The 16590-nt window shown below is 39.0% G+C and overlaps 1 protein-coding gene across 3 annotated transcripts in view; it reads right to left on the bottom strand.

The window, feature by feature from the left end:
• Nucleotides 1-9268: 9268 nt before the first annotated feature.
• LOC134205851 (uncharacterized) overlaps nt 9269-16590 on the bottom strand; it is a 114483-nt gene continuing 107161 nt past the window's right edge. For all 3 annotated transcript variants that reach the window (XM_062681487.1, XM_062681485.1, XM_062681486.1), the window contains exons 4-5: nt 9895-10095; nt 9269-9771 (exon numbers count right to left, since the gene is read on the bottom strand). In XM_062681487.1, coding sequence (XP_062537471.1) covers nt 9544-9771; nt 9895-10095 — 429 coding nt within the window. In that variant the 3' untranslated portion in view covers nt 9269-9543. The remainder of the gene's footprint in view (nt 9772-9894; nt 10096-16590) is intronic.

Here is a 16590-nt window from a genome sequence, read left to right on the forward strand (position 1 = left end):
CTACAGCTCTTCGATGAACCTACGCCGAATGGAGTATCCTTCTCCACTGGACTCGATCCTGGGCCAATCGCTTCCAGTCGCCCTGAACATTGAGCGCCCTCAGGTCCTCTTCAACTGCAAAAAGCCATCGTGTACGCGGCCTTCCACGAAGCCTGCGGCCTCTTCCGGGTTCTCTACTAAATATTATCTTCGCTTGACGTTCTTCCGGCATACGAACAACGTGACCAGCCCACCGTAGTCTGCCGTGTTGTACAAGCTTAATAATATCCAGCCCTTTATACACCTGGTACAATTCGTGATTCATGCGACGTCGCCAGATACCGTTCTCCTGTTTACCGCCGAGTATTGTCCACAGCACTTTACGCTCAAACACTCCGAGAGCTCTCCGATCAGCCTCCTTTAACGTCCATGTCTCATGGCCGTATAAAGCCACCGGAAGAATTAGAGTAGTATACAGCGCGAGTTTTGTTTTCGTTTGCAGACTACGGGACTTAAGCTGGTTACGAAGTCCGTAATAAGCCCTATTTGCAGCTGCAATATCGCACGTCACTAATGTTCCAAGATACACAAATTCTTCTACCACTTCAAATTTTTCACCATCCAGCACTATTTCGCTACCACCACCACTAATGAACCCACGTTGATTGCCAGCGACCATGTACTACGTTTTGCTGGTATTGATCGTGAGTCCAATCCTCGCTGTCTCCCTCTTAAAAGGCGCAAAAGCCTCTTCCACGGCACGGCGATCAATTGCGATAATATCGATATCGTCCGCAAATCCCAGGAGCATATGCGATTTTGTGATAATGGTACCGCTTCTTTGCACACCAGATCTCCTAATCGCTCCCTCGAGCGCTATATTGAATAGTAGGCTCGAGAGTGCATCACCCTGCTTTAATCCATCTAAGGTAACAAATGATGTCGATATTTCATACGCCACCCTTACACTTGATTTCGATCCGTCCAACGTTATACGAATCAGCCGTATCAGTTTCGCCGGAAAACCATGTTCAAGCATAATTTGCCATAATTCATTCCGTTTCACTGAATCGTACGCCGCCTTGAAATCAATAAACAGATGATGTGTCTGCAAGTTGTACTCCCGGAATTAATCAAGGATTTGTCTCAGGGTAAACATTTGATCCGTCGTTGATCGGCCCTCACGAAAACCTGCTTGGTATTCGCCGACGAAGGACTCTTCAAGCGGTCTCAATCTGTTGAACAGAATACGGGACATAATTTTGTACGCCGAATTAAGGAGGGTTATTCCTCGGTAATTGGCGCACTTCAGTTTGTGCCTTTTATAAAGAGAGGGCAAATGAGGCCGTCCAACCAGCTAGGAGGCATTTCCTCGTCTTCCCATATTTTCGACATCATATGGTGCACAGCTTTATAGAGCTGCTCACTGCCATGTTTGAGAAGTTCAGCCGGGAGCTGATCCTTCCCCGCAGCCTTATTGTTTTTCAGCTCTTTGACAGCTTTTTTAACCTCATCTAGTGTAGGTGACTCCACAGCTTGTCCATCGTCGCTAATATTTATTCTGTTCACCGATGCACCGTCACTTCCTAGTGGGGGATATAATGCCAATAAGAAGAAAAAGAAGAAGGTCTACAAGCTCTACTCCGTCTGGTTTCAAACCGAAACCATGCTGGGTTGATTTTGGATTGAAACCAGACGTAGTTGATCTTGTAGACTCAATGATCTGAATACCAGAACAATTTAGAGAACCTAGAACATCTGCATCAAACTAATTTGGACTTCACATAATACGCAAGGGCTTTAGTGTCTTGCAGGGACATGCTAAGTTGGCCCTTACAAATTTTATGTACCAAAATCAAACTTTTTTATACATTTTGGAGCCCCCACAAGCTGTCAGCACCGGGACCCCCTTCGGGCTTAATCCGACCCGACCCAACATGGTCCCAACATGCAATTAGTTTCCCATAGTACAAGTTCCATGCAAATGTTTGCATACTTGTTCGTTTATTTCATAAAACAGTTGCGATGGGGCCCTCCGTAGCCGTGCGATAAGACAAAGCAAGACCATGCTGAGGGTGGCTGGGCTCGATTCCCGGTGCCGGTCTAGGCATTTTCGGGTTGGAAATTGACTCGACTTCTCTGTGCATAAAAGTATCATCGTTTTAGCTTCATGATATACAAATGCAAAAATGGTAACCTGGCTTAGAAACCTTGCAGTTAATAACTGTGGAAGTGCCTAATGAACACTAAGCTGCTAGGCGGCTCTGTCCCAGTTTGGGGATGTAATGCCAATAAGAAGAAGAAGAAGAAGAAGCGATTAAATTTGCGAAAACGTTTAGTCACAAGATGAATCAACGCACAAATGTACCATGCGTCTTCATATCCTTTATTGTTCCTGATCAGTTTTCACAATCCCTACCTCTGGTTTCCCCTAAAAGGCCCATTCTTGTCTACAAAACACTCATAAGGTCAATCAAATATCGTAATAACTTAGTATTTTAACTTATCTGAACATGCAAACATGCAAGTGACTTCAACGCCGTTAAAGCGATGATCCCCTCCATCCTTTGTGACCAAATATTCTCGGAACTTCCCCAATCAAAAACAAATGCCAGTAACTATAGTCGATTTTAGAGGTCGAGCACTACAAATGCAACACATGAGCATGACGAATACCAACTTTTTTTTTCAGATTTTGTCGTCCAATAATAATTATCATTTCAAGCTAGAAAGCTGGTAATCTGGACATGAGCTATGAGCATCATTAATATTTCTATAACATTTGAGAAAGCCAAGAATGTTTAAACGTATGGTTAAGGAATTGTGTTAAAATATATCCTATTCAAATCTTCATGTTAGTGAAAGAGTAGAAAATTAAAGAAATTGATAATTTTCCCTCAAGACAACAGATGCTCATTATTGATATCCAACTTTTTATTATAGCCACGGATGGATCAACTATGGCATTATCATTTTGACACTTGCTGTGTACAGATTTATAGGGCACTGCACGGACTACTTTGTCTCTTTCTCGCTGCAAAGAAATTAGAAAACAACAAGGCCAGTAAACGTCAAAATTTATGAGGAACGAAAGAGAAAGATATGATTTTGTGCAGTGCCCTATCCTAGGAATCCTAGTTGCCTAGGAAGCCTGTCGAATGCTTTTCATGTCAAACAAATTAAGAGCCAAACGTATCAATTACTAATAGCCAGACGTCCAAATGTGTCAATATAGGGACACGGCAGGTATTTCCGTCCATCGTCATAGGGCTAAAACCAACGAATGCAAAGTACATTTGCTAGAACTCCTCTACAGCAGAACGTTTCTCCTGAGCTTATGATTTGGTACGCATGAGCTTTAGAAAACAGCGTCTCTTTTATTGGTTTTCGAGACTATGACGAACAGACGAAAATACCTGCCGTCTCCCTACCTGAAATATTTTATTAAATATTAGTAATGCATCTGAAAATAAATTATAGAATTTATACAAGTATTTCGAACACGTTTAAAAACAAAGATGACAGTTGAAATGTTAAGCACAAATCCATGGCTACCATGATAAAACCATAAAATCTGTACACATCATACGTCAAATTTTGAGCATCACAGTTGATTTATAACTAGCGTAAAAAGCTGGATACTCGTTTGTCGATTTCTCCACCTACGAATAAATTAGCTCAAACGATATTTTGAACTGCTCTGGTTAGAGCAGAGCTCGTTATCTCCTAACTCACACTCTAATTAGTTTTAAATAGCTGACTAAGAATCGCTTACACTGATTTATCTTCAATTGGACTACAAACGGTATTGAAATTCCATCATCAGAGTTACCGGAATTTGGCTTATTGTAAATTTTCAGTGGCTGTATAAAATTTGAGAGAAAAAATAATAGGTTAGAAAAGAAGCGGTGGAATATCAATCAATTTCAATGTTGGAATAATATTTCAAGGTTTTAACTGTTTTCGCATATTTCGAAAATGACCCTTAATAATATTGTTAATATTGGTAATATTGTTCGAGACATTTAAGATAAATAAACGTAGTTAGAAAAGGCTCACCTACTTTCCGTTAACATTAAAGTTGCTATGCTACTACTTTTTGGAACATTTATCTGCTTAGGGAGCGTGAGTTGAGAATATCTTCAATTCGTATTTGTCGATGATACTTGATATTCTATTGGGATAAGTTGCGAATTACCGATTTTTAATATTCATAAAAATATACTGCCTATTTAAATCTCTCTTTGATCGTGCTCGAAAAATGAGCGAGTTTTTGAAATATACAAAACAATGGCCGTATAGTCTAAGCCTTATTCTGATCTGGCTCATTTTCCACAAATAACAATAGAACAATGATTCCTCGTCGACTGTAACTTGTTGAGCGAAAATTGGTTAAAAATAAGTGCCCTAGAATTGGATGTTTTTGAAAAGCATTTTGCGAATGAAAAAAATATTTTGACCGTATATTATGATCTGATAACCAATTTTTAATAAAAAAAAAACAATGATATAAACTTTCCCGTTAAAGGCAACTTGTTGCGAGTAAATCAGTTCAGGATAATTGTCGGAAAAATGATTAAGTATTTGTAATGCATTTTGGATAAGAACCAGGAAAGTGAGCTAAACTAGACTTTTCAAAGCATGTTGTGAATAAAAAAAAGTTTTTTGATCATAACTTCTCAGCCCATAGTCCGCCCTGATCAATTTTCAGTAGTAATGGGACAGGATTTCCCCAAGATCGAGTCAAGTACGAGGCACTGAAAACGGCTTCACTGTTGAGGTCGAAATACGTATCTGTTAAAGGTGCAATAAAGTAGTGGAATTAAATTTAATAGTACAAACTCGCCTTACGCAGGATTTCCCGTCGAATTAAGTTTATCGGTTTATCGAGGAAATCGGTTGAAGTGCCTGAAAACTGAAGCTAGACTTTTCCACTCGATTTTGTCTGAAGAAAATGTATTTTGACCATATTTTCTGATCTGATAGTCCGATCCGGCCAATTTTCAATTGGAAACAATTAGACACGATTCTGCGTTGAAGTCAAAGTCACCGTCTTCGACCAGAGGTCGCACAGACAGAACACTCAACATCTACCCAATTGACCAGTAGGGAACGTTTCGCTTTATGAAAAGTTTTCTCCTTAACGGGATGGGAATCGAACCCACACTCCACAGCACATGCGTCTAGAGACGATTGACGTCGTCAACCACACGGCCTCGATTTTTGTACAAAAAATGTGTATTTTGGCCATAACTTCCAATTTTCAATAGGACAATGAACAATGGGACACGATTCTGCGTCGAAAGGCAACAAAGTTGCAACATGTCGAGACATGATGATGAGAAATGATCAATTTTTGCGTTACATAATGAATAGACCTCCTCTTACTTTATATTCCTCATTTAATGTTTCACATCGCCAATGAGAAAGAAGCCGTATTGCACTGAGAAGATTGATCGCGAAATGGAAAACAGCTGTTTATCTTTGATTATATTTTTATAAATCTGCGCCCACCGACGACGTTGATAAATTGATTGAATGGATATGCAAGATGGAATTTGTCACAAAAAGGCACTGGTATAATATGGAATATGAAATATGTATATGAATAATTTGTTCCTCAATTTTAAGCATAATTTGAAATGTCCAGCAACAGTTGTGAAAATTAAACAAATCGTTATCCGGATGTTATCGTCTCATGCCACTGAATGATTGGGTACAGTTTTGTTTTACTGATTATTGGTGTATATTTTGAAAACAGTTGAAATTGGAATTGCAATACATCTCCATTTGATTTCCATCGACTTTCCAGAATCATACAAAAACATTAGGAGGCCCAAGGTGTCGATAACACCTTAAACTTGGACATCGGAACATTTGAGTATCCATTTTTCATCGAGCTGATTTTTAATCAGTGCATCTGAAGTCAGAGATAGTCATTTATATCCGAAAATCTGGGAAAAATCATTTATCTTCCATAGGTTGATAGCTAATCAGGTTTATCCAAATTTTTCGAATAATTTATCTAATCGGTATATTATTGGTTGAACAAAACAACATTTGGAGGAAAAGTTTGGATTCTAGAACGGTTGTTCAACCATCCACCAACTAATTCGAGACACTAACATCCTTGCGTTGCGTTGCGTTGCGTTGTAACGGAGTATTTCGTAGATTGCATACTGATAGTTGTCATGTATATTCTTTACCTTGCTTACCCCAATTGCTTATGATTTTCCATTTGGGATTCAACGGCAATCCAATTGGGGGTCCAAAATGATAAAACATGAAAGCTATCATTGCCGGCCACGCCCATCTTCTCCGTTACTAGGAAAGGGAAGGAAATGATGATATGACATCTACACGTAAAAAAATTTAATGTTATATATTATTAAGATTTCTAATACTTTTTGCCGAAGCAGGCGCTTAATGATATGTATAAGAAAAAACTTATACATCGCATTAGTCACATACAATCCGAAACTTATACTTTTCATTAACTTATGAATGTTATTAGCTTTTTGATATGGGATCATTCATAAGGTGGCATAATGAAGAGTATAAGTATTTTCGAATGGTTTTTTGCCATAACATATAAGGTTATTTTTTTACGTGTACTTAACGAGAGGCCAGCGACTCACCGACGCCCTCATAGATGTCAAGGAATTGGATGGTGGGTAGGGTATGTGGTTTAGGAGTATCATTATAAGCAAATGATAGAAAATTTGTGGAAATACGTTGGGAGTGACTTTGCTAAGAAATTTATGTCACTCCATTATCCTTGCCGATGATTTTCCTCGGATGGGGCGAAGGTATTAGCCTTGCCCTGGCTAATAGCCTAGGTTTAAGCGCCTTTGCTCGCTCTCTGAAACGAAAAAAGAGCAAAAAGAAATTAAATTCCCCTTCCCCCCTGATATGATAATGATTTTGATCAACAAATGAATTCTAAGTGGATGAATAAATGATCAAACGGCTGCAAACAATCCTCTATTATCGTAGCAGAAGCAAACCCGCCTCAATACGACAGGCAGAAGCACATGTTTGTGATTCAAACGCGATCGACTGTTGTTCAATTTCGATACACATAGTTGGGTAGAGAGAAAAGATGTGAAATATTGCTAAAGTAGAATTCGATGAATACGGGGAATTTACTCATATGCCACCGTTATTAGCTGGTTATGGTACAGCTTTCGTTATTCTTGCTTTGAAAATGGTGTTTTCCTAAAATTACCGCTAACGATTTTGCTAAGCCAGCCCTTTCAAGGCCCATCTTTGTTGATGCTTCTATTAAAAATAAATGTAGTAAGTTTAATTAAGACTTATCAGTACGTTACGTAGTAATGTGGATCGAATAACTTAAAAATTTTGTCAACAGATGGAAAATTCAAATTGGTTTTTATCCACGATACAAAAGCGCTACTACGGTTTGCAGTGTTAAAATCATACGAAGTGGACGTAAGTGTCGTAAGCCATTAATGGACCTTCAAACATTGTAAACAATGCTTCATAAAATTCAACTTATCAGGGAAATGTATAAACTCGGTCGATGAGGTTTGCTTTCTGATATAAAAAAAACACGTCAAAGAAAAAATAATACTTAGTTCGAAAGGTACAACACAGTAGGAAGTGAATAAGTTTTGGAATAATCGTCGTTCCTGTCTGCTTCCATAAAATGAATTCAACATAAACATCCAGATGAGGAAACAAAATTAATCTCATTGAAACCACATTGATGATTATATGTTAAAAACTGTGTAGAGCACAACCATCAATTAAAAAAGGAACGGACTTACCGAAGTTGTAATGCATACTCCTAGCAAAATCTGTTTTTAATCAAACCTCAATCATCCCGCTCCTGTTTTCTTTCGAAGGGATTCGTCATTTCTAACTGTAGGGGTAAGTGGCGGGACATCATCATCATCAGCTGCTGTTACCTACTACATTCAGGTATTCAGGAAAACCAACGCGATCCGTGCCGGATTGAACATTTGCGACACCGGTTGATGTACCTTATATTCCGGTAATTGTACATAGCAGGAGCCTACGACGCCTTTATTAGTTGAATTGACACTTTTCCGGAGGCATAAAATGTACCAATTTGCACTACTCCACTATTTACACATAAAACCTCTTAAAACTTAAATTTTCGTTGAAATTCCTTTTTTTCTTTTATTGACACGTCTGCTCACGGCCACAGCATGCTACGCTTCAATTCGAGACACTAACATCCTTAGACAGAAAAAGATAATGTCCAAAACTAGGCAGAGAAGCATCCATGATTATATATCGGCTGGACATACAGAGTCTCACTAGGCGGATTGATTTCAAAGTTTGGTTGAAAATCTAGTGATAATCAAAATCTTAAGAACCGCTGTGGCTAAAATTCAGGGTTCGGCAGTATTTTATCAAATTAAAGAAAGCTATCTTTAGAGCTAGATGAAGACTGTTGCTTAAACCTATACTTTCGAATTGATGAAATCATATAAATTTTCAAAGCAGATGGCAATTAATGAAAGAATGATTCATCTCTCACATTACAATGAAAAAAATCCAGTTCTTTCTTTGGAATAAAACTGGTATCTTCACGGGGATGACAAGCTACGCCATCTTTGTCACATCTTTTCTGAGTCACCAATACGAGTGCACTGCGAATGCAACATAAACAATTCCGAGGGTGAAAATGATATAAAACGAACAAAGGCATAGACAGTACCTTGTGCAAGTAGTATTCTGAAGAATTGAGCAAATAAGTTGAACATTCTTATGTTTAAAGCATGGAATCGAGTGTAAAATAGTTTTAATTTATAGTTCGTTATTTTTTTCTCTATTTTCTCATGATTGTATCATGTTGGATTATTGAGTGGTATGGGCGTTTTGCATCATATTCTCCTGTAAAAACGTAAACATTCAAAATTCGCGCACATACTAATGCAAAATAAATAAGTATTGGGGTAATTTGACACTGGGGGATAAATTTATCCCCCAAAAAAGAACGAACAGGCAAACCTGTCAAAATCCATAGTAAAAAAATTGGATGTCGGTCCTCTGGGTATCTCCGACATGGAAGGCCGATATTGTACACAATCCAATAAAAAGTGACTAAAAACAAGCTATTTGAAGCTGACAGGTTTTGTCTCTTTTCAAGCGTTAAGTAAAATTTCAATTTAATAAAGAGAATTGGATCCTAAATCATGGCAATAAAACTAAAGCTTGTCCTTATGTTCATTTCGAGCAGTGTGGACATATGCCTTGCAAGTTAGCTACGATATTCCTAAATGTAAGCAAAGAAAACTACAATAAACGTGCTTCTTTATTCCATTTTCTGTTCAAATACCATCCAACATTCAACTATCATTTGGTCCTCTTAGCTAGGGTAACTACTTCACCACGAATTACGAGTCTTACATACATACTAACTGGGAAAATAAATAATTTGTGTAACAAGCACTCACTGCACCTGGCGCTCCCCTCCATTTCTTACATCTAATAGTTGTTCATTATCAGCATAATAAATCATTAGTTTGGCAGTATATCACTTGCTAACATTTTGTCCACCATCCGCCACATCTATTTAATCTCATTCGCATCAGCATTGGAGCTAACAATCGTTAAGGAGCTCGTCGGTGTCCCCACGGTGGTAGTTGAGGTGCTGGGAGCGGCCGTGGTGGTAGTTGCTCTGGTAGTCGTCGTCGTCCTTCGCGTGGTGGTTGTCGTCGGTGGAACCTCAATGGTCAGCTGTTTTCCGATCAAAGGTTGAACGATCCACAGGAATTCACCAGCACGACGAGCTGAGTTCTAAAATCGAACGCAAAAGCTTTATGTTAGTACTCATGGCAGCATTGAAAGCTTCGAGCGGTTGTGCACAGATGGCACACTCGCACGAGTAATCGAAGAAGCTTTCGCGCTTCAGTCACTTACCATAATCAGATTACCGAAGCGCGTCGAGATGTTGGTAATGAGAGAGAACGAGCTTCCGAAGACGGCGTCCGGCACCTGTAGGGAGACTTTCTGACGGTTGAAATCGGGGGTGTCGTCGGTCGTTGACGTTGGTGGCGGACGCGTTGGATGGATGGCATCCTTGACGGCTTGCTGGGCTTGCGCAGCGGATTGCTTGCTGGCCTGTAATAAAAATTTGATGGTGTGATTACCGAGCCTAAACAAATTTATATCACATTAGCGCCATTTGACATTGTTTGTACCTTGTTTGAAACTTTCTTTGGCTTTTATCGGGGAGTACACACGCGCTAAGCTCAAAGTAGAAGGGAGCAATCGAAAGCAATGAAGAATACAGGACAAAATTTTCAAAACGACTTATCTGCTTTTGTAAACAAAGATTCAAACGGCGATTTGACGAATCTGATAGCTTTCCCACGCAAACCAACACCATCAACAGGTAGCGGAAACATTCAGCTACCTATAATTGAATAATTGATGGTATTAGTAGAGCTATCAGATTCGTCAAATCGTCGTTTGATTTTTTGTTTACAAAAGCAGATAAGTCGTTTTGAAAATTTTGTCTTGAATAGAACTGAAAGATATCGCAAGCAAGCGACAAGTATGAAATTTTTACTTAATAGAAGGCGAAAGTGTGCAGAGGGCCATCAGAAAACAATATTGATTGAAACAATATGTGCAGGTTGAAATCGCTTTTATTATGCCTGCTTTGGTATGATAGCTCCCATGCTATCAGTCAAGCCGTTTCTGGGTGGACGTCAGGTAAAATAACTTAACGTCTTATTTTTTTATTCATATATTTATTTGGTGTGTTCTGGTTTAGGGTCATTTGGTCGAATGCCGTTTGGCCGAATAGTTGAAATACGTGAGTAGTGAGAAGCAAAAAGTGTTTGTAGTGGAAAGCAAGAAGTGACAAATGAGAAATGAGTAGTGTTAAGTTATTGCTAAGAAGTAAGATGTGATAGGTAAGAAGTGATAAGGGAGATAGTAAGTACCCGAGCAAAGTCTGAAAACTTGATGAGAGCATATAGAAAACATATTTTGATATTGATATCAAAACGAAATCATAATTTGTTTTCAAATAGGAATGATCATGACTGATTACATAGTTTGAGCTCATTTTGCTGTTGATTGCTAAAGTGTATGATCTGACATCTAACTGTGTACTTATTTTGTTATCGGAACCAATATCAAAATTAGTTTTCGATTTGCTCTCATCGACAGCAGGAATAGTTTTCGATTTGATGTCACAGTAAGATTTTTCTGCTGTTGATTTTGATCTTTTAACCGTTTTGCTCTCAAGCTTTGCTCGGGTATCAAGCAATACGAAGCAGGATCATCTTTGGATCTCTGAAGAAGAAGGAAAGGAAGACGGAAGAAAGCAGAAGGAAGAAGGAAAAAGGATGAAGGAAGAAGGAAAACAAAAGAAGGAAGGAGGGAGAAGGAAGAAGGAAGAGGAAAGAAGGAAGAAGAAAGAAGATATAAGGAAGAAAGAAGAAGTAAGGAGTAAGAAGGAAGAAAGAAAAAGGAAAAAGGAAGAAGGCAGAGGGAATAAAGAGTAAGGAAGAAAAAAAAGGAACAAGGAAGAAGGAAGAATGAAGATGACAAAAGGCAGAAGGGAAAAGTAAGAAAGAAGAAGAAAGAAGGAAGAAAAAAGAAAGAAGAAAAAAGATGGAAGAAAGAAGAGGGAAGAAGGAAGGAGTAAGAAAGAAGAAAGAAAATAGAGGATTAAAAAAAGGAAGAAGAAGAAAGAAGAAAAATGAAAGTAGGAATAAGAAAGAAGAAAAGGAAGAAGGGATAAGGAGGAAGGAAGAAGGAAGAAAGACGAAGAAGGACCACTCGTAAAATGAGTTCAATTTTTTTTTAACTATTCGGTCAAACGGCATTTGGTCAAAAGGCGTTCGGCCAAATGACTTGATACCCTGTGTTCTTACCCGCTACTGTGCCTGGAGACCTACTGTGGTATTCTGTTGTACAGAATCCACACATAATCTATTTTTAGATATCCATAATTCGTTTTTGTTGTCGTTGTCAGTCCATCTAATCGTGAGTCCATTGTGTCCGTTTGTCCAAGTCTTGAATCCAATGATCGTTGCATTGTTCGGTTGCTGTTTATCCGGGTAACGTTGGAGGCATGCCTCCGAGAAGAACATGTCAGTCGTCATAAGGCAGCCGTATTATAAAGCCCGTACCCCAAATTGCCACTATATGAGCTGCGAATCCGGCGACTGTCGAGGGTTTGGTGAAGGGGCTGGGAATCGAACCCATGACCATTCGGTTTTAAGGCGAACGTGTAGCCAGGTACGCTACGGGACCCCCCTCCATCGTCTTTTTCTTCACGACCACTCTGGTCTTGCATATCCATTGCTAAATCATCAGTTTTTTGGCAAATTTGTCCATAGAAGCAAATTTAAACTTTACTGTGGTAAACATCTCCTCGTGCCGTCGCCATGTAGAATGTTTGGCCAGAAAGCTGTCTGGAAACCATTTTGACGTAGGTTTCATCGTCGATGAGCAACCATCCTTGGTACTTCGTCAAAACCTGCTGGTACAATTTCCGAGCAGCAGCGCATTTTTGATCGATTTCATTATCCAACAGTCCAGGGTTTGCTCCAATTAATGTGACCAAACCTCGTTTCGCGGGACGCAGCATTTTTCAACTTCGTTTTACAAATTTAATATTTTTTTATTCCTTGTTATAGTGATTTTTAAGTGTAGTACAAAGTTCATCACTTCAAATTTATTACCATTAATACAGCCTTACAAATATTTTTGGGCTAAAATATATGTGAAATGCACTTTTGGAGGATTCATTTTCAAGCTCGGGTCAACGCCCTTCGGGCTCCACTACACCCCAATCTGCTGTGTCAAGACGACGTTTGGCCTTTATGCTCGCCTACTGTTTGGCTTTGCTCTGAGAACCTTAGCCGGTTTGCTGCCTGAGACGTTTTTGGTAAGGCGTAGTCCTTTCCTTGTTGGCCGTCAGGGCGAAATCAATCGCCTCTTCGGCCATAGTCGCTAAAGAAGAAGAAGGCCTTGGTTGTGGTACCCTTGTCGGCCTTCTTGCTTCCCCGGGTAGCTGATAAAAGCGTCCTGTTCTTGTCTTGCGACTCGAACAGCATGCCGGTGCACCATAAGGTTCTGTTTCAGTTCCTTACTGATGTTCTGCCTTCCGCTTCCCTAGACTTCAAGAGCGTTATAAAACTTAAAATGTTACTTGAGTTGCGAACTCGATAATGTTATCGAGTTGCTGGACGACCTCCCACATCCCGAGTAGTGGTCTAAACATTGTATCCAAATCTAGATTATAGACACTGTAGATTCTATAGACGAGCTGAGGCGAAGACGACTGTAACCAAAAGAACTCTCAGTTAGTGTACCCAAATGAGCATGACGTCACGATTGCAATCCAAGCAATGGAACGTGTGACATCAAATTTGCGTTATACACTTCTTACATCTCCCATCTTTATCTCATTTATCACTTTTCACATCCCACCTCTCGCCTCTCACTTTTTTTCTCAACTTGTTGCTTCTCACTTCTCACATCACACACCTCAATCCTCTCTTCTAACTTCTCTCTTTTTGCTTCGCACTTATCACATCTCACATATTGATTTTTATTTCTCACTCCTAGCTTCTCATATCTCATCTCACTTCTCACAACTCACTTCTCTCCATTCACTTCTCGGTTCTTACTCACCAATTCTCGTTTCTCACTTCTAATTTCTAAATCTCACTTCTCACTTGTAACTTCTCATTTCTCGGCTCTCACTTATCACTTCTCGTTTCTCACTTCTCACCTTTCACATATCACATCTTTATCTCATTTCTTACTTCTCACTATTCACTTCTTGCCTCTCACTTCTCACTTCTCGATCTTCTCATTTCTTTCTTCCTACTTCTCGCTTCTCACTTCTTACTTTACACTCTCCACTTCTCCCTTCTAGCTTCACCCTTCTTGCTTTCACTTCTCATATATTACTACTTCTCATTTCTCGCTCCTCACTTCTCACATCTCACTATCCCAACTCAGTTATCTCTCATTAATTTTGGCTTCTTACTTCTCACTTCTCATATTGTACATCTCTTTTCTCATTTGTACCTTCCCACTTCTCGGTTCTCACTTATCACTTCTCGTTTCTCACATCTCGCATTTCACATCATACATCTCATATCTCGTATCAAATTTCTCACTTCTAAATCGCATTTCTCATTTTTAGCTTCTCATTTCTCGGCTCTCACTTATCACATCTCATTTTTCAAATCTCACATATTATCTCATTTCTCACTTCTTACTATTAACTTCTCACTTCTCGCTCCCCACTTCTTAATTCTCGGTTCTCGCTTCTTACTTCTCACTTCTAATTTCTCATTTCTACTTTCTTACTTCTTCCTTATTGTTTTCCACATCTTACATATTACTTCTCACTTATCATTTCTCACTTCTAACTTCTCACATCTCACTTCTCACTATTTACTTCTCTCTTTTCACTTTTCAAAAATCACTCGCCACTGCTTACCTTTTACTTCTCACTACTCGCCTATCATTCCTTACCAGGGATTGCAGAAATCGCTCTCAATAGATAACGAACAACGACAAAAAAGAGGCAAAAACCTCTTCGAAACATAACAAGCCATGAAAACAAAACTATCGTACTAAGTTTGAAAAAAAAAAACTGATTTGGGTACCATATTTTTTTCACAGAGCTGTGTAAAACAAGTTGAAATGCATCATCAGAACCGGTGCCCCCGGAAATCAGGGCTTATTAAAAATCATCCTCCGAATCAGTTCATTATCATAACAGCTACCGAAAAACGTCTCTCACGGTATGCTACCTATCGAGAGTGTATACAAACATTGTAAGTGAGAGATTTTCTCATTTTCCTTTGGATTCAAACTCACTTCTCGATACCGTTTTCTTACTCCTAATTTCTCCCTTCCTATTTATCACTTCTCACTTCGCACATCTTACTTCTCATCCACTTTTTACTTCTTCCTTCCCGCTTCTCATTTTTCGCTTCTCGTTTCTCACTTCTCAGTTCTCAATTTACACTATTCACTTTTTACTCTTCACTTCTCACTTTACACTATTTAATTTCGCACTCGCACTTTTAATTTTTCACTTCGTACTTCCTATTTCTCTTTTCTCGTTTCTCACTTTCCACATCTTAAATCTCACTTATCTTATCAAATACTTCTCCCTTCTCACATCTCACATCTTTAGCTGATTACTTACTTCTCACTATTCACTTCTCGGCTCTCACTTGTCACTTCTCATTTATCCCTTCTTATTTCTACTTCTCGCTTCTCATTTCACACTTCTCACTTTTCCCTTCTTGCTTCTCACATTTCACATAGCTTTACATTTCTCACTTATCACTTCTCACATCGCACATATTACTTCTCAATTCCCACTTGTCACCTCTCACATCTCACTTCTCAGTATTCATTTCTCGCTTCTCACTTCTCATTTTTAAATATGTATAAGGAAGTGGATATTCAGTTTATTTATAAAAAAAATCCATACCAATATTTCTCAGATATGGTCGGAATTCATTTCATACGCACTAAGCGCCTATAAAAAGTCACCAAATTTTACGCACAAAATAAAGTCTGGCGGTTCTTATCATTAACAAACCACATCAAACATTTCATCGAGGATATTCTTTACCAAATGAGGGCATCAATCGCAAAATAAAAATAAAATTGTGTACCTAACCTAACAAAAACGATTCATCAAAAATTCCGCGGAAAAAAAATAAAAAAAATCGTTTCGCTTCGTCAAATTTTGAATCATGTAGGACCTCGTTTTCGTGTCGTTTCGAAGCTACGGAAATAATTTATTTTTCGTTTCGTTTTTTTAGCTATTACTCAAACGGCCAAAGTCTTCCGGAAAGCATAACAAATAAGAAGCATTAGGGTAAAACGAGGTCTTGCAGCTTCGTGCAGTGAACTTAGCCACATTTGCACGATACCCCAGAAAGTTCTACGATTTGTGTCAATATTTCAGCGCAATCCACCCATACCGAACCAAGATATTGAATTTATTCCCGTTATATACCTATTTTTTCACATTGTGCAGCGGTGGAACTGGCGGAATATTAGCCTCGACAGCGGCAACCTTTTCCCACCGAAGGACTGTCTGGAATGAGCCACCAGTTGGCACAGCAGGCGATGTAGACTGTATCCCTGGAGAAGGAGAAAATTATTTAACTCTTAGAGTCTTGAAAAAGGCTGTTTGTTTCAGCTTAGTACCGAAAATAAGAAAGCGATCTTATCAAATAACCGTGAATATCGCGAGATGGTATAAAAAGACTAAATGCTTTGCGATGCACTTTCCTTTCATACTTAATTTTGAATCTTTTCTGCTTCCCAATTGGTCGGACAAACAGCGAGCGTCTTGCAATCCGTTCCTTTGGGGGTCATTCACAAATGATGTCACAGGTTTTAGGGGGAGGGGGTGTAAGATTTTGTGACAGTACATTTGCTAGGTATATAAAAAAGCGAGACAGAGGGGGGCAGGGGGTCTAGAAATCCCAAAGAGTATTCATTCATGAACGGGGTGAACAGGATGGGACATGGGATTTTGGGTGATAAAATTTTGAATTGGTAACTTGGAACGGTCATTCAGTCAAGTTCGCTTTGTGTGCGAACGGT

Source organism: Armigeres subalbatus, chromosome 1 (genome assembly GCF_024139115.2).
Source record: "Armigeres subalbatus isolate Guangzhou_Male chromosome 1, GZ_Asu_2, whole genome shotgun sequence".
NCBI lineage: Eukaryota > Metazoa > Arthropoda > Insecta > Diptera > Culicidae > Armigeres > Armigeres subalbatus.